General features: G+C 32.7%; 1 protein-coding gene across 7 annotated transcripts in view; it reads right to left on the bottom strand.

Annotated features, from left to right (window-relative positions):
- Positions 1 to 22924, bottom strand: part of LOC126814486 (pleckstrin homology domain-containing family G member 4B) — an 88506-nt gene that overhangs the window by 4296 nt on the left and 61286 nt on the right. For 5 of the 7 annotated variants that reach the window (XM_056099870.1, XM_056099873.1, XM_056099871.1 and 2 more), the window contains 13 exons: positions 21331 to 21469; positions 20676 to 20798; positions 15169 to 15363; positions 13102 to 13928; positions 6441 to 6620; positions 5944 to 6193; positions 5625 to 5714; positions 5315 to 5458; positions 4995 to 5072; positions 4643 to 4816; positions 2508 to 2685; positions 2008 to 2127; positions 599 to 805 (listed from right to left, as the gene is read on the bottom strand). In XM_056099870.1, coding sequence (XP_055955845.1) covers positions 599 to 805; positions 2008 to 2127; positions 2508 to 2685; positions 4643 to 4816; positions 4995 to 5072; positions 5315 to 5458; positions 5625 to 5714; positions 5944 to 6193; positions 6441 to 6620; positions 13102 to 13928; positions 15169 to 15363; positions 20676 to 20798; positions 21331 to 21469 — 2705 coding nt within the window. The remainder of the gene's footprint in view (positions 1 to 598; positions 806 to 2007; positions 2128 to 2507; positions 2686 to 4642; positions 4817 to 4994; positions 5073 to 5314; positions 5459 to 5624; positions 5715 to 5943; positions 6194 to 6440; positions 6621 to 13101; positions 13929 to 15168; positions 15364 to 20675; positions 20799 to 21330; positions 21470 to 22924) is intronic. The other 2 variants (XR_008787704.1, XM_056099874.1) reach the window with 2 other exon arrangements.

Here is a 22924-nt window from a genome sequence, read left to right as displayed (position 1 = left end):
ATACCATATTTTTACACTATTTGTGTACAAGGGGCGGCTATTTTGTCTGGCAGTTTTGGTCCGATTTTCATGAAATTCGAACTCAACCATCATTAGGGTGTAACAGTGATATATTCAAACAGTTTTTTAAATCGGATAAAAATTGTGACCACAAGCTAAAAACATGAGGGCCATAAATTAGGAAGTAACAATCTGATATGCGCGAATATCGAAAAGAACCAAGATCGTTGGGTTATATAAACATACATTTCAAGTTTCATCAAAATCGGATAAAAATTGTGACCTCTAGAGGGGTCATAATCTATGAAGTTAGGGACTGATACATGCCAATTTCAACAGGAACCAACAGTTTCGTTAAAATCTGATAAAAATTGACCTGTAGTGTGCCCACAAACAAAATGTGAACGGACGTATGGACAGGGGAGACGGCAATATTCATCCACACGAAAATGTGGGCGTATAAAAATATTAAGATAGAGATGACCAAAATAAATAAAACTCAGTTAAAACCAAGTAATCAAAATAAATATTGGAGTAAAAAAAAAAAAAACATTATTAAAAAACAGCTGAAAATAAAGAATAATATACCCATGCATACCATTGGATAGAAGAGTTGAGGTTCGGTGCTGATGTCGTAAGGTGTCTAAAGGATCAAAAGCCAGATTAAGGGAACCAAACAAACCAAAACTTGAGTGACTTGAGTTAGATGAAGAATTACTACTGACCGAAATGATGGAATGGGGTCGTTTGTTTCCATTTCTTAAATGATCAAATGACGAGACGGCAATGGAGTTTCGACATCGAGCTACAAAAAACAAAACATGTTCAGAGTCTGTTGATATTGTCATTATTTCAAAGTACTTCAAGAGTCATTTAGTTTTTGCACATATATAACACACACTTGATTGCACTGGGCAGTCATAATGATTTAGGGGAATACAAATTTGGAACTTTTTCTTCCACTTTCAAAGCAAAAGAAGAAAAATATGCCTACATATGGTATGTCGCTAACTGACTGATATCAATACAACTCATTTGTTTATTAAAATTATGAGATATGCCTAAATATAGTCTTTGAAATTCATAAAATATCACTTATGTAGACATAAATTCAAATTCGAAGGTGCATGTTAAGAAATATCCTTTTTGAACAAAAGTCTGTTGACATTTTCAGCCAGGATAAGTGCAATCGATTTCAGAGGCCTCAATCAATGACTATTTATTCTGACATCTTTAATTACTGTTGTTATAGTATAATTAATTTCTTAACAATAAACAAATTAATGGTTTAACAGATTAATGGTGTATGTCTTTTACGTGAAAAGGTTTCAATGGTTAATAATCGCATTGCACATGCCACCAATTATCGGTGTTTGAAAACTCACATTTTGTCTCAGACATCAAAGAACCTTACGATTTCTTTTCTATACTACAATAACTCCCGGATTTGCGGTTTAGGAGCTTTAATAATCCCATTTTGATCATTGGTGTTTTTAAAAATTTCAAAAATAACTACCTAGTTTGCTGTGGCTTGCTATTGAGTAATGCAAGTCAAGGACATCTTATGTTTTATTTTAATAACCATGCATGTCATTTAAATATTTTCTTTTATATTTTGAGTAGGCCTTTTTTTCAAATTAATGCATCTGATTATACCTTTTTTTTTTCATGTCAAAAAATATAAAAATATTACAAATGAAAAGAAAGAATAAATCTTAGCTGTGTGTTATATAGAGGAATATCAATTTCTGCAGAATACTTGGTGTGTTACCCATGGGTTTTGTCAGTGTTAAGCCTTTTTGAAGATTTAGTGGTATGTTTGGAAATTCTGAATATGGATATAGTAAATTTTAACGCTTCATTCACTACAAAGTGCTACATGCTTGTAGAAGAGGTGAATCAGTACATTCAGTAAATATAAGGAACAGTCAATATATGTATATTGTATATTCAAAGAGTGAGAGTAAAATCATTCTATGATAAATTAAAGATCTAATTTATACTTACAACCCCGCAATCCTAACCCAACATTTATATATCTATCTTGTATATTATCAGCACTTTGTTTCAGATCTAAACAGGGTTTATTTCCCATACCCATGGTGGCCATTTCTGATAATCTCACTTCTGAAATAAAAAAACATTTTCATAACAACACAACTTTATGGATTTTGGTTTATATTATATGCAACATTTCAGTACCCTTCTATGTATCTTTATCATGCAGTTGTGTTATTATAAATGTCATACCTCAACTTCTAAATGTTTTTTAAGGAGTTCACCGTCTCTCATGCCAGATTGGCAGCTAAAATCAGCTCAGGACAAGACAATTACTAGTATAGCCAACACAAAAACATATTAATAGTTTCAGAACTTCATATCACTATTTTGAAGTTAAAAGTGACAAACATTGGATGGTTGTCAAGGTTTAGTTACAAAGGATACATTAAAATATTTGTTGTGCAAATGATGTAATATTATCATTATTCTGATATTTTAAAACATACCTCTGTTCCTCATTGCTTGTTTCCACAGTAATTTAGATATTTCATTTACCCAAGCTCTTTTAACTTCTGTATTTTGAGCTTGTAAAATATATTTATCACCACTATTTCTCTTTCTAAACCAAATCTCAAACTTAAACCCGCTTTCATCATAATTCTCTGTTAAACCCAAATCTGTTGACTACAAAAAAAAACAAAACAACCAATCTATGATCACACTCATTGACTGAATAATTTATTAAAACTCTAACAGAAGTTTGTACAGATAGTTCTGTTTAGCATCACCTTTCTCCATGAACTTTTTATGACTGATAAAAACATTTGGAATATTAATGCATGTGCTACTAAAAATGAAACAACACTCTAATTGTAAGTTGACGAGTTAGTGAGCATGTTAGTATAATCAGGTACTATACAATGTTTGACTATAGAACATGCAGATATTCAACATAGTTAACATTTTGTAATAATTAAATTTATTTAATGTGGACAATTTGTGTTTGTAAAATCCAACTTGCCCCTTTTATACATAATTATACAATTTTTCATTCACTTGTTAAAGCATTTTCTGTTTAAAGTAAATGTAACAGGGTTATATTTTGGGACTCTGTCAATTGATGTTGGTAATGAATAACCTGGTCAGTGTCTTTATTATTTGAAGTTTTTAATTAGTGAGTTTATATTGTGTGAAATAGCTTTCTTTAACGTCCGCTTCCACCGAGGTGATATCACAGACAATTAGTTTATATTTTAGGTTTTGAGCTAATATAAATTAGTTTAAATGTTGTGGGTGGTGGATTTTCTATTGTATGGGTCTGGAATTGTATTGTCCGGATTATAGAGTTTTATTTTAGTGGTTGAAATGTTTTAGTTTTTTATATGGGTTTAGTTTTAAATATTTCTGGTATAGTTGAAAGGATAACTTGTTGGAATCCTTCAGTTCTGAAGGCGGTCTATTTCTGAAAAGGTTGTTTATCAGGTGATATGTGATTCTGTGTCCTGGTTAGTTATTCGTAGGTGTAGCTGGGATAAAACTAAATTACATGCATGCATTTTTTCCACATGTTACAGATTATCAGATAAGGTCACACATCGGCTCTTTTCCACAAATGGCTATGATTATTATTTTATATTTCATTTAACAGTTAAGGTGACTTTGAATGTGAAGTGTGACAATACTTTTTACCGGTCTGAAATATGATTATATATGTCATGTAAAATTGTAAGATGAAAAGCCAATAGAACAATTGGTTATAAACACCTGAATAATGGCAACTATGGAATTTCAGGGCCAAGCATAAAATATGTTTTGTGTTTATAGTTATGTGTAATGCCAGCATAAGTGTTGTTTAATGGTTATGGTACATGGTTTTATGGTATAGATTAACTAGCATCCTATTACACATTTACGCATTTTATTACATTCTTTGATATAATATAAAAACTGTATCATGTGGTATTTGTGGAACATATAAACTTCTTTATAACCCTTTCTCTTGTTTTACCTACCACCTTTACCACACCATTGCAGGTGATGGAAAGGGCAGGTCTGCAATAGTAAATCTGTTTCTGTTTTTCTAGTGCAAACTAGGTGTACAGATATTTTTAGGTCTTACATTATTTTTAAATCTTAATAATAAGGGTTCTTATAAAGCGCTAGACTCGAAGCAATACTGTTTGCTCAAAGCGCCGACAAAATTTACAGGAAACAGTTATAAATATGAATATTGAAACAAGGGTCATTCAACATCAATTCAACCAACGGGGGAACCCATCGTTATCGCTTTCGCTCATAATTTTTTTTATTGAAGTGTTGCCTTATGAAAACTCCCGATACAAAATATTTTCCAAAAATCCTGACTATTAAAGATTTTGTAGACATTTTTTCGAGATGGAGTGTTTCTAAACCGGTGCACCCAGAAAAATAAAAAAAAATATCAATAATTTCCAAATTACTTGAAGTATCAAGTTGAAATTAGGTAGTTAAATGTAAACCTATACACCGATTCCAAATCTGGTCTCAAATCTGTCGAGTGCGCATGCACAGAAATATCATATTTTGAAACTATTTTTGAAACTAAAAAAATTGATGTGGGACTGAATGGATTCGGCTGAAATTTTTGAAACTTAAATCCTACCTTAAAACTATTTTTATACAGATACATATCATGATGACCCTGACGACCTCTTTTGGTTTTACTGAAAAGAATGAGATCTTCAAATAAGAAGACTCGTCGTATTGATTTTTTTCGTCCCTGCCATACTAGGAATTCATCTTGGCGTAAAAGTCGACCCTGTTCTTGTAAGTTTACCTGCGAAAAAAAAATTCCAGATATTAAAAGACAAGGAAATATTTTTCATTCACTTGTTTACAATGGTTTAAAAAAAACCACCAAGAAATGGATGTTATAACTATAAACAAAAGAAGTTAAGTATAAATATTTGTCTAATGCCACATAAAAAAAAAAATCGAAATATCGTTAGACATACATCACTATCCTTTAAGGCATCCATAGCTAATAAGTCATTTCCATGTCTTAACTGGAACTTCACCATTTCCTCAGCTGCCTAAAAAGTAAAAAGAAAATATCTTTAAAATATGGGGCAGGGTGGGGCGGCAAGAGGAAGAGTTCGAATGAAAGCAAAAAATTTTAATCAGTAGTCTACAGTTGTAGAAATTATTGCAATAATTTCATCGTTCAAAGTAAACAAAAACTGAATTTTTATTACAGATTTATGAGGAATTTCAAATGTGAAAACAGAAGTCACCATGCCAAGTAGTAAAGATAAACTACTTGATATCTGTTTACCTTTAATTCCTGGTATTCTGGTTCGGTTTCTGAACATTCTCTGATAATCTGTTTCAAAAGTAATGCATACTTTCCCATTCTCTGAACAGGTTTTAATAAATACGAAGCCAGATTCATTTTGTCATTTAACTGTAACTGTTTGTCCTAAAAAAGAAATTTTATAGTTATATTAATTCATTCTTTTTGGCATGGATCTAATATAACATCATTCAAAATTGTAATAAACACAGTGAATTATAACAATACAATTGGTATTGAAGTAATTTTTATGATTTTACATGAAGAAAAAAAAAAACGGATTTTAACTTACCATAAAGAATGTTTTACCAAATTCTGCCATTAACAAATCAGATTTAGGTTTATTTTTGTTGTAAAGGGCATATAAATAAAAAGCATTTTCCTGAAAAAAAACCCACAAAAACAATTAAATTCAACTTTTTATAACTGTTCATATTTAAGAATTTTATGGTTCTGAAGAAAGACTAAGCTTCTCGGAGATTCTACTGGCCGGTCTAATTTCTAACCAACCAACTACAATTAATTAAGACAATAGTGCAGGTTTCTCAGTAGACTTGGAAGAATCACATATGGAAATAAACTTCAGATCACTGAATAGTATATATACTTACATGTGATAGTATGTATTGGCCTATTTGATATGGTGTAAATTCACACGATTCCACTTCATGTAGAAAATACTGACAATGGAAATCATATATTTTTTCAATGTTTCCAAAAATAACATTTCTTTTTCCTCTCAAGGCTTGTGGAACATCCTCTCTTTGTAGTTCAGGAATATAGTTGTCAATTACGTATTCTAATGATTGGACATAGTCTCTCTCTGTCTGTACCATTTCACTCATAATAAGAGATAGGGTTCTACAAAGAAATATTACAGTAACATTTGAATAGTGGGTAAAACAAAATAAAGAAATAACATGTTCAAAAAATATTTGCCACACACGTAAAAAAAAAACAAACATGAAATGAAACCATAAATTACTGACACCAAAATTATCTTGTGACACTTTGATACATAAACAATGATTGCATATGTAATTGTTGGGGGTAGGGTGTAATTGGATTCAGTCATTTGTTCATTTTTCCAAGGAAACAAGTAACATACCTTCTTCTCTTCATTTCTGGTTGTGATAATGATGATTCAGACATCGAGGACAGGGGATTATTTCGATTTTGACGAAGGAGATGTGAATTAACAGGTACCGGTGTCCATTCTTTTCTCATATGATTTACATTTTCAACACGACCATTACTTGTTTTATTCTCATCATCATCTTCTGGCATACTGTAAATAACATAAAGACAATTCAATGAATGCCAAAGTTCAGGTTTTTTTCTCAGTCAGAAAACAGTCAATTCTGGCTTTAAATTCCTCACTTTTCTGTAGCCCAAGACCTTCACAAGGCAAGTAATACAAATTCAAAGTTTGACTATTTTTTTTAGCATTTTTTTGGTCATTCTACAATCGATTCTCAAAGCATGGGATAATTTTCTTGAAATTAAAAGGTTTTGAGAGGGATTTGAATCCAACGGGGGAAGGCATCTTTAAGCATTTTTTTTTGTCAATTGAATAATCAGTACACTTTGCATTTTCTTTTTCACAAAGCAGGTATTTCTAATTCAAATTTGCACACATTGCACACTGTTACAGAGTAAATGTGCATCGAAAAAAATTAGCTTGGTGAGAAAATACATGCTTTCAACATAAGACCATATTTGTTTGATTAAATTAAGGAGACAATTTTCAATAACACCATAGAAAGCAGTGTGCTCCCTCTAGATGCCCCTGTCATGTTCCCATAGACAAAAACAATTTATTTGAACTAATCTAATAAGCACAATTTTGACAAGGTTCTAAATATAACTGAAATTCTGAAAACATGAGTTTTATGAAAATAAGTCAACAGAGTCTAAATCTACCCCATAACGAGACTCCTCCCTTTGAGGCTAAGTAACTTTATTTTAACAAATCCAGACAAACCCATCCAATCAACATACCTACCAAAGTTGGTTAAAATCTGTCAAGAAGTTTATAAGTTGAAGACACATACATTTGACCAATGATGGTGGCTTGGGCCAGTTCCTATCGGGTCAAGTAACAAGGTTTGAAAAAATCTGAATTAGCATCAACTGAGAAACATAGCTATCAGTTTTAGTTGTAATTTATTGAGTAATTATAGGAAAAGGGTTAAAAATATTTAAATCAAGCAATTGTGGACGAAAAATAAGATGCCTAAATTTGACCAATCAAGATGCACTGTCCCACACCTATGAGTGAGGCAACTTTGTTTGAACAAGTTTGAATAAGCATTATCCAGGCAACATATTTAACTATTTGGGTTGTAATTTAATTAAGTGGGATAGGAAAAGATATCAAAAACATCTAGAGTTTTCCCTTGAAGGTTCTCCTTATTTAAATAAATCTGGACAATCATCACCCAATCAAAATAACTACCAAATTCGTTGGAATTAATCAAGTAATTTTGGTGAAGATATTAAATAATCAATGTGAGACTGTCAAGCAGTTTAGGAGAAGAAGTCAAAAATGATTAATTGTTTACACCAAGGACATGAAGTGCATGATGACTGAAGCCTTTAAGTTAATTTCATTATAACAAATCTTGTTAATAAAGAAATTATACAGTATGCAACTATTTGTTAAAATCTAGACGTTTTAACTTTATAAGACATTAATTACCAAGATAAAAACATGAAGAATGTTTTTAATTGATTTAGTTATCGGTATTGGGTAATCATGCCATGTTTCCCAACATAAAATGAGTGTTATTTTAGCTTTAAAATGAACTACACAGAATGTATACACTTTGCCAAAAAACACTGATTCACACGAAACAATAATTTGAAACGTGTTGAAGAAACAAATACATCTACATGTCAATAAGAGCAGTCGTACAGTCATTAAAGCAGCATAATCTTGCAGCATCCTAGCAATTAAGTCTAAAATTCTTGATGTGTTTCTGTCCTTAATCATGTTAATTTATTTGTACTTTAATTGCCCCTCTATATCCCATGGAGTAAAGACATTTGTCCAATGAAAACCAAACAACCACATTTCAGAAAATTAATTTCTTTAATATTTCAAGTGCAGTTTAATTATCAAATACTGGTAGGCTAAAACTTCATGACAAAATCTTGGAACCTTTTGGCCCTTGTGTGCCAGAGCTGATTTCATAAGTACTAAATGAAAATTAATCATTTTAAGAACATACTATGAAATAAATATGTTAACTACATTATTAGTGAAATAATCAAGACTAAACTGAAACCAAATAGTTATCCCCCCGAATAGAAAAAATTAAAATGACATCTGCTTGCCTACATATGTCATATGCCTAGTCAACTGTACACCATAGGATGTTGGTTATTTTTGATTTAAAATACAAAACTTAAAGGGACAATAACACTCTTGCTGGCTTTACAGCTCCAGAAAATAAAAAATAACCTTATTCTAAGTACTAGATGTATTAGTGTCCATTTATCCATTAAATCCTATTTTACTTGTCGAGAGGGTTCAAAAATATTTTTAAATGCAAGTCAAATTTGAAAAGCTTTACGTCAGGCTTTTCAAATCATTTAGTTGAATTTTTCCAATTTTTTAAATTAGGTGTGTTAAGATGAAATTTGTATCATCAATTAATTGGAATATTGTAAAATAGTACAATTTGTTGACCAGAATAAAGATTGGGACATATTATTCAGTTACAACAAGAGTGGTATTGAGCCTTTAAATAATGGTAAAACAAGATGAATTGAAAGCTGTCAAGGTTTGTGCTAATTTGTCTCAATTTGTATTCATGCTTAAATTATCAATGTAGTTCTTTCAGACAATTAACTCTTTTAGCAACAGCAGAAAGATAACATCACCTGGCTCTCTGCAATACCTCTAGCTGGCCGGTCACTTCTGGCTTGTGTTTGTGGTTTCGATCCCTGATGTGAGCGTATATGGCTTGGAGATAAGGGTGCCTTCTCAACCTTGTGGGTTTACTCCGGGTACTCTGGTTTCCTCCCACTGAAAAGACCCCTGTGCGTGCGCTAAGCATAATAAAATAAGACAACTTGTCTGTGATATCCCCTTCGGTGGAAGTGGACATTAAACACTAATAGAAGACAATGAAGAATGCAATATCCCACTAACTAAAACTATCTGAACAATAATTCATAAAAAATTAATAAAAACAAACCAAACACACCTATTTTGGCTGATCAAAGTAGACCTACTGAAAATATAACGTCACCTCAAGAAAACATTCACCACCCACCCCAACCACCCACCCCAGCCACAATGGCTTAGTGAGTACGACGTTGTTTCGATATCCTGGAGGTCCCCTTTTGGCTAAGAAAGTGATCTCGGCTCCCAGAGATAAGGTTACCCTTTGTTTATCTCTGGGAAAACTCGCCAGCCATTTTGAATGTCACATGATGTAACCTTCCGTCAGTCACAAAGATCCAAGATGGCGACTCAAACTCGAGTTTCTTTAGAAATTCTGCCTATTTAGCCAAATCACTCACATTGCGTGCTAAAAATAGTTCCTAATAAATCATCAAGTCGACTGTTTTCGAATGAACTTTTGATGTCAAGATGTGCAAAAAGGTTCCAAGGATCATTAATATGTAACCCATGCAACAAACCGATGCCTAATTGTCAGCAGCACTTCATTCAAACAAATCCAGCCTATCAGGAGCCACTGGTGGCGGAGCTCAGGAACCAATTTAAAACTGATTAATGGCCGGCGAGTTTTCCCAGAGTTAAACGAAGAGTAAACTTATCTCTGGGTCCGAGACTGCCGAGAAAGTTTATCTGGAGTTTCCGGCATGGTTACCCCTTGTCAGTGATGTAGGACGGAGGGCCTGGCAACGGACAACGTATAGTCATTCAGATGGGATGAAAAACTGAGGTCCTATGTACACATTGGCGTGCATGTAAAGTACCCTTGACACTTGGAATTCGAAATGAGAGTAGGCTGTGGTTCCCAGGCAAAATTTTCTTCATAGCACACCGCATGGCGTATGCCCGTCTTTATTAACCCAGTAGGAGTAAAACAGTATGACGTTAAACCCCATTTCATTTCATTTCATTTACCTAGAACACTATGAACTTGATAGTATCAAGATTTATCAAATTGATCAAGGGCCATAACTCTTGACAGTAATTATCGGAAATTGTTGAAAATTAATATGTTTCTTCGTCTCATGACCATGAATACTATTGGTAATAACCTTAGCCTCTAGAGCGTCCACAAGAGTTTCCAAAGTGATCAAGGACCATAACAAAGGCAGTAATTATTGGAAATTGCTGAAAATCAATAGGATTCTTTGTCTCATGACCATAAATACTATGTATAAGTTTGAAGTCAATCGGGCTATAATTTTAGCCTCTAGGTGGGCGGACTGACCGACAAACGAGATGATGACAATATACGACCACATTTCAATGTGGTCGTATAAAAATGTAACGAACCATTTAGAATGTAAACTCTTACATACCAGTAAATTAACATGAATTTAGGCGTTGATGGTGTGTAAAATTCTAGAGATTTGTTCCACATATTATGGTCAGTGAGCCATATTTTAAAGAAATATTATCTAAGAACATCCTACTATAAATCTTGGCTGAATGCAGGCTTCGTAATTTACCTTATTTACATCAAATACCAGTACTCAAGTAAGAAAATTACATGTTTGCCTGATGACAAACAATATAAGCTTAATTGGAGTAACACCTTTCTCGATTCAGAAGATAGAACAGCAAGGGCAACAGAAATATTACAGTTATTAATTAGCTTTTCAAACAGGGTTTATATTCATATTTTCTCAAAGAATGGCAGATACACACACATGGATGTATAAGAAATGGTTTACTGCAAAACCTACTATTTGAATGATCCAAGTGAAAATTAAACTACATGAAGATCTGACCTGTTGTACTGGGAGGTTGCGTCAGGGGTCATACAAGCGGCTTTTGACCTATCCTCGGTATTCCTAGCTCATTCCGTTCTACTCCACTATACCCTGGGTTAATCCATAGTGTTTCCACGATTTCAAATTATCTGCCCTGGCCTTGATTGTTGCGAAAGTCTACGAACCAATCAAGTCTACGAACCAATCCAAAAACAGTTTACAAACCAGTCATTTCCCATTTGCTTTCATAAGGGTAGATAACCATATTCATGTCCATTTACTGAATGATTTATGTAAATAATGTATATATTACTAATTTATTTATATTTAATTGTATTATCAAAATTTGTAGTATGTTTCGCTGATTTCAAATATGTATAACATCTATATGTTTGACATTTGTTATTATTACTATTCGGTCTTTGAAATATTTCATTCTGTTACGTTTACTATTATTGAACTTATACTTGGCAATTTGATTCTCGATAAAACTCCTGTACCTACATGTATATAAACACCTGTCCGGTCTTCAATAATATATTATAAAATAATTGTAATTTGTTGTTAATAAATATGCATTTAGTATAATTTGGACTTCTCTCATTTAGGCCAACTTATGGCTAATTCCTAACCTTGTCTCTAGAAGGGGAGCCTTTGTGTTTCAATGTCTCGACCAATCAAATTGCTTATCGCTCTGCTTACCCTCAGCAGAAAATGTTCATTATCAAACTTAGTCAAGGTACTGATGTGATGAAACTATACACCAAGTTTCATCATTCTCACTTAATTATCACGTCCTAAAGCATCAACCAATCGAAATGTTTATCTCTGCTTACCCATAGCAGAAAATTCTCATCTTTGAACTCCATGAAGGCATTCACCTAATAAACACCTACACCAAGTGTGAACATTGTTGCTCAATTAGAAGGAGAGTTATTGCGTTCCAAAGACCCGACCAATCAAATTGCTTATCGCTCTGCATACCCTGAGCAGAAAATGTTCATTATCGCACTCAGTCAAGGTTTGATGTAATGAAACTATACACCAAGTTTGATCACTCTCACTTAATCAGAACTAAAGTTATTGTGTCCCAAAGCATCAACCCATCAAATTGCTTATCTCTGCTTACCCTAACCAGTAAATGCTCATCTACACCAAGTTTGAACATTCTAGCTCAATTAGGAGAGTTATGGGTGCTGCTTAGTGGCACTGTTACACGCAGGAATATAACAATATACTGTATGAACATTTGTTACATTAACAGTAACATCAAGGGTGTTTATTCAAGCGGCTAAATTACTAGTTACCGGTATACCAGCCCAGGCTTAAAATACCTCAAAATTAAATTATCAAGAAAGGTGATAAAAAAAATTACAATGTATAGGCTTAAGAATGGCTTTAAAGTTTGACTTGTTGACAGATAGCCTATTGTAACCTTAGTCTGTTCATCAATAAGTATCTTGAAAAATTTCATGTCTAAGTTAAGATCAAACTTTACCAAGACAATTTTCCAATAATAGTTGTATCATGAATTTTATGAAATTACCATTTGTGTTCATGGTTAACATATTTTTCTACACAAAAATTTTCTAAACTTTATTACTGGAGGTTTAATGAGTTGATACTGGAATATAGGTCTACTTATAGTAAAGCATGAAAACAAACTTGAGACCTATTTTGTGGATATAAGATTTAAATCATGTTTTTACTATGTTGGATTATTAGTCAAGATTGCATGTTTTGTAATTTTGAAGTGAAATTGAAATTGGTAAAGCATAGTGTGCTGACTATAACCGACACATAAATTTGAGCAAATAAGTAGTTTTAAGTACACTTTTAAATCTTACCTTGGAAGACTTTCTGAGCTACCAGTAACCATACTGACAGACTTTCCCGAACGTCTTTCACGGATTGATCGGGGATCACTTGATGAACTAACTCTGTCTTCTAAAATTGGTGAACCAGTGATAGGAACAGGAGATGTAATTGTTCTCTTTAATAATTTTTTTAAGGGCCTGTCTCTCTCTGTGTAAGTACTTCCTGGCTGTGGCATGGATGTGGACATAGTTAGTTTTTGATGGAGACTTTCCATACTGATATCACTACCCGCGCAACTATCTTGAGATACAACAATTCCACTTTCCTTACTCTGTCTTGCCATTTGATTAGATGAAGTGCTTGAAGTACTAGTATAATCACGAGAACCAGAACTTGAGCTTGTGGATGGTGAACAAGAACGCCTCTGATCTTTGGATTTTGCAATAAATGTAATTCCTCTAGTTGGAGTGCTTGTCATTTGTGGTTCCCAGAAACTCTGTGAGTTAATTTCTATGACAGAATCGGGGTCAATTGAATGAGAATTGTCTGACTTTGTTTTATTGTCTACAGTAAGTTGGTCTCGCGCTCGTTGTAAAGTATTTTGTCGCAATAAAAGTAAATGATAGGTTTCCTCACACCTAGCTTTTGCCAGGCGACACTGGTCTAGTAATTTGTCATTTTGAAGTCTTTGAGTAACTTCTATCATATGGTCAAAAATATCACTTGTTAATGGTGGATGTTCCAGCAGATAAGCCTCTAGACTTTTTAACAGTTTATCAAGTCCTGCTGGACTAGCACAATGTTCCATTTTCATACTGGCAATGTATTTCATGGCTTCTAAAGCCCACTCATAACTCTGGAAAGAAGAAAACACAACATGTTATATCATAAGGTATTTTTAACTGCAGAAATGAATCAATTTAATGTTGATAAATAATCTCCTCCAAAAATGCCAAACAATTTAAAAGGAAAATGTCTTTTTTTTTTCAAACAAAACAGTACAATAAATATATCTATATATATTTAAAGAAAACCTGCTTTTTGACACAGAATACTTGAATGGACTTGAAACTGTGTTGAATAATTTTCTAAAACTCTTAAATCTGCACTCTACCTTTTTAATTAATTCTAATATAATCCAAACGTAGTAAGATAATGGTCTATGATAATTCATAGAGAAAGATTGGAAAATCAAACCACAACCGCATCCACTTGACAAACTCAACTCACAACTAACAGCTTTTTTAACTTGTGACCAACCTATCCATCGTATTGATCAAAGCTAAAATTTCAAGTGCTGGCTACAATTGATATGTTGACATAATAAATCCCGATGGAGGCCTTCACTCTTAGCCAATGTTTAATCTTGTTAATTCAAAGCAAATCACAGAGAGGCTGCTCAAGAACAAAAGGTGCTTTTTCCCAAAGTATGGATATGACATTAAGTTTCAATACACAACAATGTTCGAGATGGTTATTTAATAATTTGTTACAATATAAAAATAAATTCTTTAAATAAAGATCCAAATTTACTAAGCCCATGTATTAGGACATTAAGTAATAAACAAAGTTTCAAAAAATTAAATATTTAAAGATTCAAATTTACTAAGTCCATGAATTGTGACATTTAGTAATAAACAAAGTTTTTAAAAAAAAAAATTAAATATTTAAAGCAGTAAATGTTGCAGGTAGCAAATATTATTAATTAAGCTTAATTCATTATGGATTAAGAAATATATGGCCAAATTAAAATCACCAAGCTTGGACAATTTCCAATACCTTGTTAAAACTACAAAACCAACCATTAAAATACAATTTAGTCTCTTTCATAAATCAAATTAAATAATTGTATGTTATATGTGTTTCTACATAAAAACTAAAAGAAAAAATAAGGAAAAAAAAAACTTTTGACTATTAGTGTCAAATCTCTTTAGAGGTCCTTCACTACAGATTTTATTTTAACACACTAGTGTATAAATATAAACCAAATATCTAATAGTTCAAATGCTAATTTATATGGACATATCTCTTAAACATTTTTTTTTAAAGAAAAATGTTCTTTGGTTTTTCCAACAAAAATGTTTTAAGTAACCTACCTTGTCAAGAAGTTGATAACACTTGGCCGTGCCCTCTATTTTCTCTCTTCTGTCTTCAAGTTGGTTAGAAAAAGTATGAAGATGTTTTTTGAGCATTCTTGCCAAATCTTTGTACCCTGTTGCCTCATCAAAATTACCAGTCTGACTTAACATACTGGCTTCTTCTAATAAATCGTTTCCTTTATCAATATATTGCTGAAAAAAAACAACAATTTTATAGGTATATCATCTACTAGATCTTTAAGTACATTTTTGTAAATAAAATTTTGTATTATGATTTTTTTTTTAAAGAGACATTATGGGAGATTAATTAAAGAACTGGCAGTTCTCACTATAATAGTTAAAAACTAAATAATTGATCCACTCTGAACCGAGAATTTAGCGACTGAATTTTGGGCCTAGCCTCAATCATCATTACTAAAGTCGGTACAGTAAAATACAGTCTTGATTATCCATTTCTTGATTTAATCATGAATAAGCGTAGAGCAGCAGATCGGATCCTAATCCAGTAAATATCGCAGGCTAGTGATGACCTTCGAGAGTTGGCTATGGTCTGGATAAGTTAATTAATGTCTAATTAATAATTTAGATAACATTTCAAGCCTAAAGAAAGACCTTTAATAGGCAGATTTGGCTCTTGCATAATGTATGTTTAAGTATATAACAAAGTTAATTTGAGAAGTATGCAGAACAAAAACCACATCATCTAAAATTTCCATTTTATTTTTTAAACAGAATGTTAAAATGGAAACAATAATTTCACTTTTTTTTCATATTTTTAAACAAGTGGTTGCCATGCAAGATTGCTCACATTTTGCAAAGATGGACGGAGAACAGGGGAAATCAATAGGGCTCAACTTCTCATTGTCCCAATTCTTCATGCGCACCAGAATCGAACCGATTCAAGAACTTTTGATCCCTAACATCTGAACCAGACAAAAATTGTAGCCCCTGGAGGGTCTACAAGCTTCATACATATTTCACAGGGTCATAACTCTAGAAAGGAAAGTCTGAAGCACAATCAAATCAAACTCATCCTCTCATTGTCCCAATTTGAGGGAGTTTTGATACTCAACAAAACCAAACTTATTCAAGATTTTTTGATCCCTATTATATATCTTAAGGTTTATAGGAATCAAGACAAAAATTGTAGCCATGGAGGATCTAGTAACTTCATAAATATTTCACATTTTGCATAAAAAAGCATGGAAAATTTGATCCTTAACACATATTTTGAATGAGTCAAAAATTGTCGCCTCTGGAGGGTCCACAAACTTTGTAAATATTTCACATTTTACATAAAAGGCAAGGGGTATAAATCCCGAACGGAAGGTCTGATGTGCACCAAAAGTGAACTTATCCAAGAACCAACCTTTGATGCTTAAAACATATTTTAAGTTTCATCTAAATCGGACAAAAATTGTGTTGCCTCTGGAGGGTCCACAAACTTTGTACATATTTCACATTTTGCATAAAAGGAAGTGTGCACCAAAATTGAACTCATCAAAGATCTCTGGGATATAAACATATATTTTAAGTTTCATCAAAATCAGACCAGCAGCTGCCAGGCAGGATAAGCCCACATTTTGCAGGAGATGGAAAGAGAACAAGCTAAACAAAAATAGATTTTTCATACAATCAAGAGCCATAATTTAGGAAGTTATGATCCAATATGCTTGAATATCGACAGGAACAGGGTTATAAAGACATATTTCAAGTTTCATCACAATCGGATCAAAATTGTGACCTTTAGAGGGTCCACAACCTTGATATACCATATATTTACACTATTTGCATACGAGGGCTGGCCATTTTGTCCGGCAGTTATGGTCCGATTTACACACAATTCGAATCCAACCATCATTAGGGTGTAACAGTGATATAATCAAAGGTTTTTTAAAATCGGATAAAAATTGTGACCTCTAGAGTGTCCACAAACATTGTCTCAGGAGCCTGGCAAACCCCCTCCTGCAAAAATTCCTGGATCCGCCCCTGACTAGGTCATTTCGGGACTAACATATTATAATTCAATTTAATTTCAATAATTTGCTTGCGCATAGGGGTCTTTAGCAGTGGGAGGAAACTGGAAGAGCCAGAGAAAACCCATGTGGTAGGACAAGCGACCCTACACCTTGAGATGTACAAGCGGGGAATCAAAACCACACCACTTGACAGAACTTATGATTAAACACAAGCATTAGACCATTTGACCCCACCAATCCTTTCCTTCAACTGATTAATGGATTTAGTGAGAGAGAGAAATAATTCGCTTGCGTGTAGGGTTCTTTAGCAGTGGGAGGAAACCGGAGGACCCGGAGAAAACCCACGAGGTTGGACAGGCGACCCTACTCCTCATCACGTATAACCGGGGAATCGAAACCACACCAGTTGACTCAATGACAGACTTTATGGTACAGTGCGCACATGCTAACCATTCAGCCATAGTGAGGAACGTGAGCAAACTGAATGTTTTCGTGCATTAAACCAACTGATCTAGATTTAGTAGATTTTATTTAAAAATGAATCAACTACACAATTTATTTTCAGGCATACATCCAGTCTATATTTATCTGTTTTTGTTTTAAATAATACATAGCATTATAACGCAATTTATTTTTAAGAAAATATCCTAATGCTTGTCATTTTGTTGACAATGCATTCATCGATGAATACAAAATAAACATACATAATTATTTTTTTCAAGAATTAAAACTGTGTTAAAATTTTATGCATTTCTTATCTAACTGTTTAGAGATTTATTTTTAATCTTTAAAATATAGTCTTTAAGAGTTCCAGAATAATGTATTTTTCCCACCATTTATGATTTGGATCGGACACAACACAACCACAGAATTTTTTTTTTCAGAAACCAGAAAGTGGTAAACCAGAATTTTCCCATGGAGGATAACTCAGAGGAAAAACTTCTAAAACTAGGCTGATGATAAATCAAACTGTGTCTGTTTATAAATCAACAACGGTTTATTTTATCTGTATTAAATCAGACCTTTAACATCTAAACACTAATCTTATTATAAACACATAGAAAAATAGCCTATATATTTTATAACATAAGCATTTAATCTGTAGTTGGAATTGTCAATGTTTTAACAGCTTATAAATATATGTACAAGGTAAAATAACCCAAGGATAAATATAGTGCTGTAGTGGTAAAAATTATTTCTAAGTCATTCAAATTTAATTTCCACCTGGGAAAATATATTTTGGGGTTGCTTCAAACAATACCTTAGTCATTTTGAATATATGCAAATTGGTATAGAATTTTGAATGGGTGGCATCGTGGATCTTTAAATGTATTGTCTATTTTCCCTGTTCAAATGACAAGGTACTGTTCCTTGCCAACTAGCTTGCCCTTGCTACTCCTGATATTTGAAAACCTGGAGAATCAACATTGTAGATTCTAACACAGAATTTTCTCATGGTCTAAAATTCTATGACGACTGCATGACATTCTAATTCAGAAAAGTATAGCAGGTAAAAATCATCATAATAAATAAAAAGAATCAGTTTTCTCCATATTTGATGGATGTTGATATGAATGTTGCTTAGTTTTTAATAAGTCCATCTTGTCACCATTTTATTCTAGAACAGTATATCAATTTTGACTGATATAATGTTTATACATGAATATGATTTTAAAAACTAAAATGTACAATGCAAATTGTTCAAAGACAAAAGTTTCCCTTTAAAAGAACAGATAAACATTATTGAATGTCTCTCGTTTGAATGTGAAATTCTTTTTTTCAAAAGCAATGAAATGTTTGTGTTTGATGAGAAATTGTAGAAGAATTTGGCACCAGTGTTTTAAGCTAGCTATAGTTGGAACACATGGCACGGATATTCCGTCTGCCAAATGTGGTAAAACAAAGCATAACTTCAATATTGAAATAAAAACAAAATATGTTACATTCTTCAATGGTCCATCAATAAACCTAACATACATATATTTTACTATAAACTACATCTGATGTTATGAACTGCTTAAAGTTTCTCCCATGGCTTTCAAATATAGCTGCATAATCATTTCAACAGACCTAACACTTTGTTATCTTAAAGAAATATGAAAAAGTAAATATAATGCAACAATATTGTTTTTTTCCAGGTGCGCGTGGAACAAACAAAGACTTCCAAGTGAAATCAACAATAGTGGCAAACATTAGGTGCAAAGTTCTTGAAGAATTTCAAATGAATTTATGACCCTATTTCAAACTAGAGTTATGTGTTGTATACAAACATAAGATAGCAGTAAAATGATATCAAATATAATCTAGATTAACCTTATCTAGGTCTAAACTTCCTTTATAATATTCTATGAGAACTTACTTCAAGGAGTGGGAAATTTACAAATTTTGTAATTCTCAAAATTAAAAAAATTATTAGAACTTAAAATATAAATCAAAATTTGATAATAATCAAGTTACTTATTTTTAATTGGTCCTAATGCAACTTTTTTTATAAAGGCATAAAGAATCCAAGTGCAAAATACCATGGATAAAGGTTTCTTTAAATTTTGCTCTAAACAACAAAAGGTTATCTAAATTTACAGAATCTAATTGATTGAACAAATATGAAGCACAAAGGATGCTTTTGATTTTCCACAATTAAATCCTTTGCATGTACCCTTTTCTTCACACACATTTCGCACCAAAAAATAAACTCAACACAATACCAAAACTCTCTATTTGGTGAGGTTACTTTGAACTTCAATTAAAATAAATCTGCATGTCTAGACAGATCTCTGAAAGTTAAAATTCACCATTTTTTTCCAGCAATTTGAAGAAGTCTAGATTTCAGGGTAAAAAACACAACTTAGGTGAAGTTAATGCTACTTGGCATCAAGCAGACAATCTATCTTCCGTTTCTGGTTAAGTATCTTTTATTTCTTTACCCAACGATCAGTATGTGACAATGGCTGTAATCTTTACCGGTGACAGAATTCACTTTCACAAGCAACAAAACAGATCGCAAAAGGGTGGAAAATCTTTTGTCAACTTCGGGTACCAGGAGGCTATCAGGGGGCTCAGGTACAGAGGTACAAGTCAAGAATACAGCTTACATTGAAAGAAGTCCTTATTTTTTTTACACACAGAATGAACTCTAAAGTTACTAATAATTTAAAGATAGGTTGCCAGGCAACGAAACATACGCCCACAACATCTAAGTCGTCGGACAGTCATCCAGTGTTGTTGCATATTTTTTCATTTGTCAGTAATGAGAACATATATACAACACATGAAAATCTAATTACGAGTAATAACCCATGAAGTAATTACTAGATTTTTCATACAATCAGGGACCATAATCCATGAAGCTGCGGTCCAAGGCATGCCAATATCAAAAGGAATCATGATCTTTGGGATATAAGCTTATATATTTCAAGTTTCGACAAATAATGTGGACGGCTAGATGGACGTCCGGATGGACAGAGGGGCGACAGCAATTTATGCCCGCATGAAAATGTGGGAGTATAAAAATAATTATGTACTAACCATGCAGGAAAAGTAAAACTTCTCAAAATCTTTTTGCTGCAACCGAATAGCTTTCAGATTATCTGCTCTTGCAATATGCCGCTGTAATGTTGTGTTGCCTTCTGTTGTCAACCATGTTATTACCTATAAGAAAATATTATTTTAATTATCATAAAGTACAGCCATATGTGTTTCTGCTAATATTTCACAGAAAATAATAATAACAGATAAGATTTAACTACTACAAAAAGGAAATATCTTAATAATTAATATGCCCCATCACAAAGTTGTGGTTACATGGAAAAAACAGTTTTAGATTAAACAATTTGCTGATGAACCAATCATGCGCCGACTAAAGGCACGTAGAATGTGATTCATTTAACTAATTATCTCTATCTTAAAATGTCATTTTCAGCTTATTTCATTGGCATCTATTTTAAATAAGTATAAAAATATACATTTATAAAGTATAAAAATATTCATTTTAAAGTATAAAAATATTCATTATAAAGTGTAAAAATATTAATTTATAGATCAAGAAAAAAGTACATATCCACATACTGTCTTTGTAATTTGCTTTTCTTTTTTGTTATTTTTTTTACACTAAGATAAAAATATTCCCACTATTCCCAAAATATTTATTGAAATTAAATAGACATATTTTTTAGTAAAATACCTTGGAGCATTCTTCTTCAAACTCACGTAACTGTAAGCATTGTTCTATTTTATTAAGACGAGTGTCAGCAAGATGAACTAATTTCATCATAGTGTCCTGAAGTTGATGAAACAGACAATCAACATTCTCCATGGCATATCTGGAAATAATAAACAAATAAAAAGTGTTACAGTCTTCCAAAACACACATGAATCTGCAAGAGTCTGGAAGCAAAAACAAATTTCTGAACCCTTACAAGGAGAAGTACCAGATTTCTAAAGCTATCTATTATTCTGTCAAGAAAAAGAAGCGATAAGGAAGAAAAATAGAAAATTATTAATTAGAACAGGTTTCGCTTTACTGTTTATATTTTACACTGACATTTTATTGCTTTAAATCTTCCTAGTGCAAAAACAGAAAATTTGACCTTTTGACCTTCGAGGTCACAAAGAACAAAGGTGAATTTAGCAAGTTTACATTTTTATTGAAAGGGTGATTACTTTCGATCATTTTCAGCATGTTTTCTTGATACAAGAATGGCTGCACATTCATTTTCAGTGCAAATGACCTCATTTGACCATTGACCCTGAATATCTCAAAAACACCCCATCGGCGGACTGATTACCACTCGGCAACGTATTCTACACAAAATTTTACTATGGAAAAGATGGGTTTGGTTTTGTGCCCATTTGATGGACACCCCCTCCCCGCACTGAGCCTCCAGACTATTATCATCATATAGTTTTAGAAAATTGAAATTGGGTTTAATCCAGTTTCTGATGTCACTTCTACACTGGGTTTCTGATATCACTTATGCACTGCTGAATTTTATCCACCTGATCAGATTCATTTTCCCTTTTAATCATAAATAGAGCTGGATGGAAGGGATGGAAGTCAATAGTGTATTTTCGAAGAATGTCACAAATTGGTGTAATATAGCAGTAAACAACAACAGATCCCAGCACAGATCGAGGCTTGAAGAAAACAAAATGCAAGAGAACATGGTAAACATTAGTTGTCGCCATTGACTACAAAGTACCAACTGGGTTCGATAGAAGCTAAACCATTCCAAAACTTTTCCTAGGCCATAAAATGAAATGAGGTTTAATGTCCTACTGCTGAGTGAAAAGGCACTGGATAAGAATGACCTGGTCGATGTGTCAACTGCAGCGCTTACATTTAATAGGGCAAGTACTGTAGATGTCTTACTGTCAAGATTTGAGATAATATTATATGTTGTTTCTGTACTGTGCACAGATTTATATCATTTTGAAACTGTTCACAATGAATTTTCCACTGAAATAGATTTTCCGTTGATTTGAGACTGGTGTAGTTCTTCCATGTGTTGATTTCGTTAATGCTACTTTTAATGAATAACCAATACTTGTCTAACAGACATGAAGTTAACAATACAAAAGAAGTTTCTAAAATTAGCAAACATACCGTATCTGATGTGTTTCCAAATGGTTACCGAGATACTGTGCATTTGTTTTCAAAATCTAAGAATACTCATGGGAGATTATCTAATTTCTAAGAGGCACAAAAACTATATTATGAATTGTGGATCAGTAATGTTATAATTTTTATATTTTGTCCCCTTTCCAAAGACTGGACA

Source organism: Patella vulgata, chromosome 3 (genome assembly GCF_932274485.2).
Source record: "Patella vulgata chromosome 3, xgPatVulg1.2, whole genome shotgun sequence".
Lineage (NCBI taxonomy): Eukaryota > Metazoa > Mollusca > Gastropoda > Patellidae > Patella > Patella vulgata.
The sequence above is the reverse complement of the archived record's forward strand: the minus strand, read 5'-3'. Positions and strand labels throughout refer to the sequence as shown.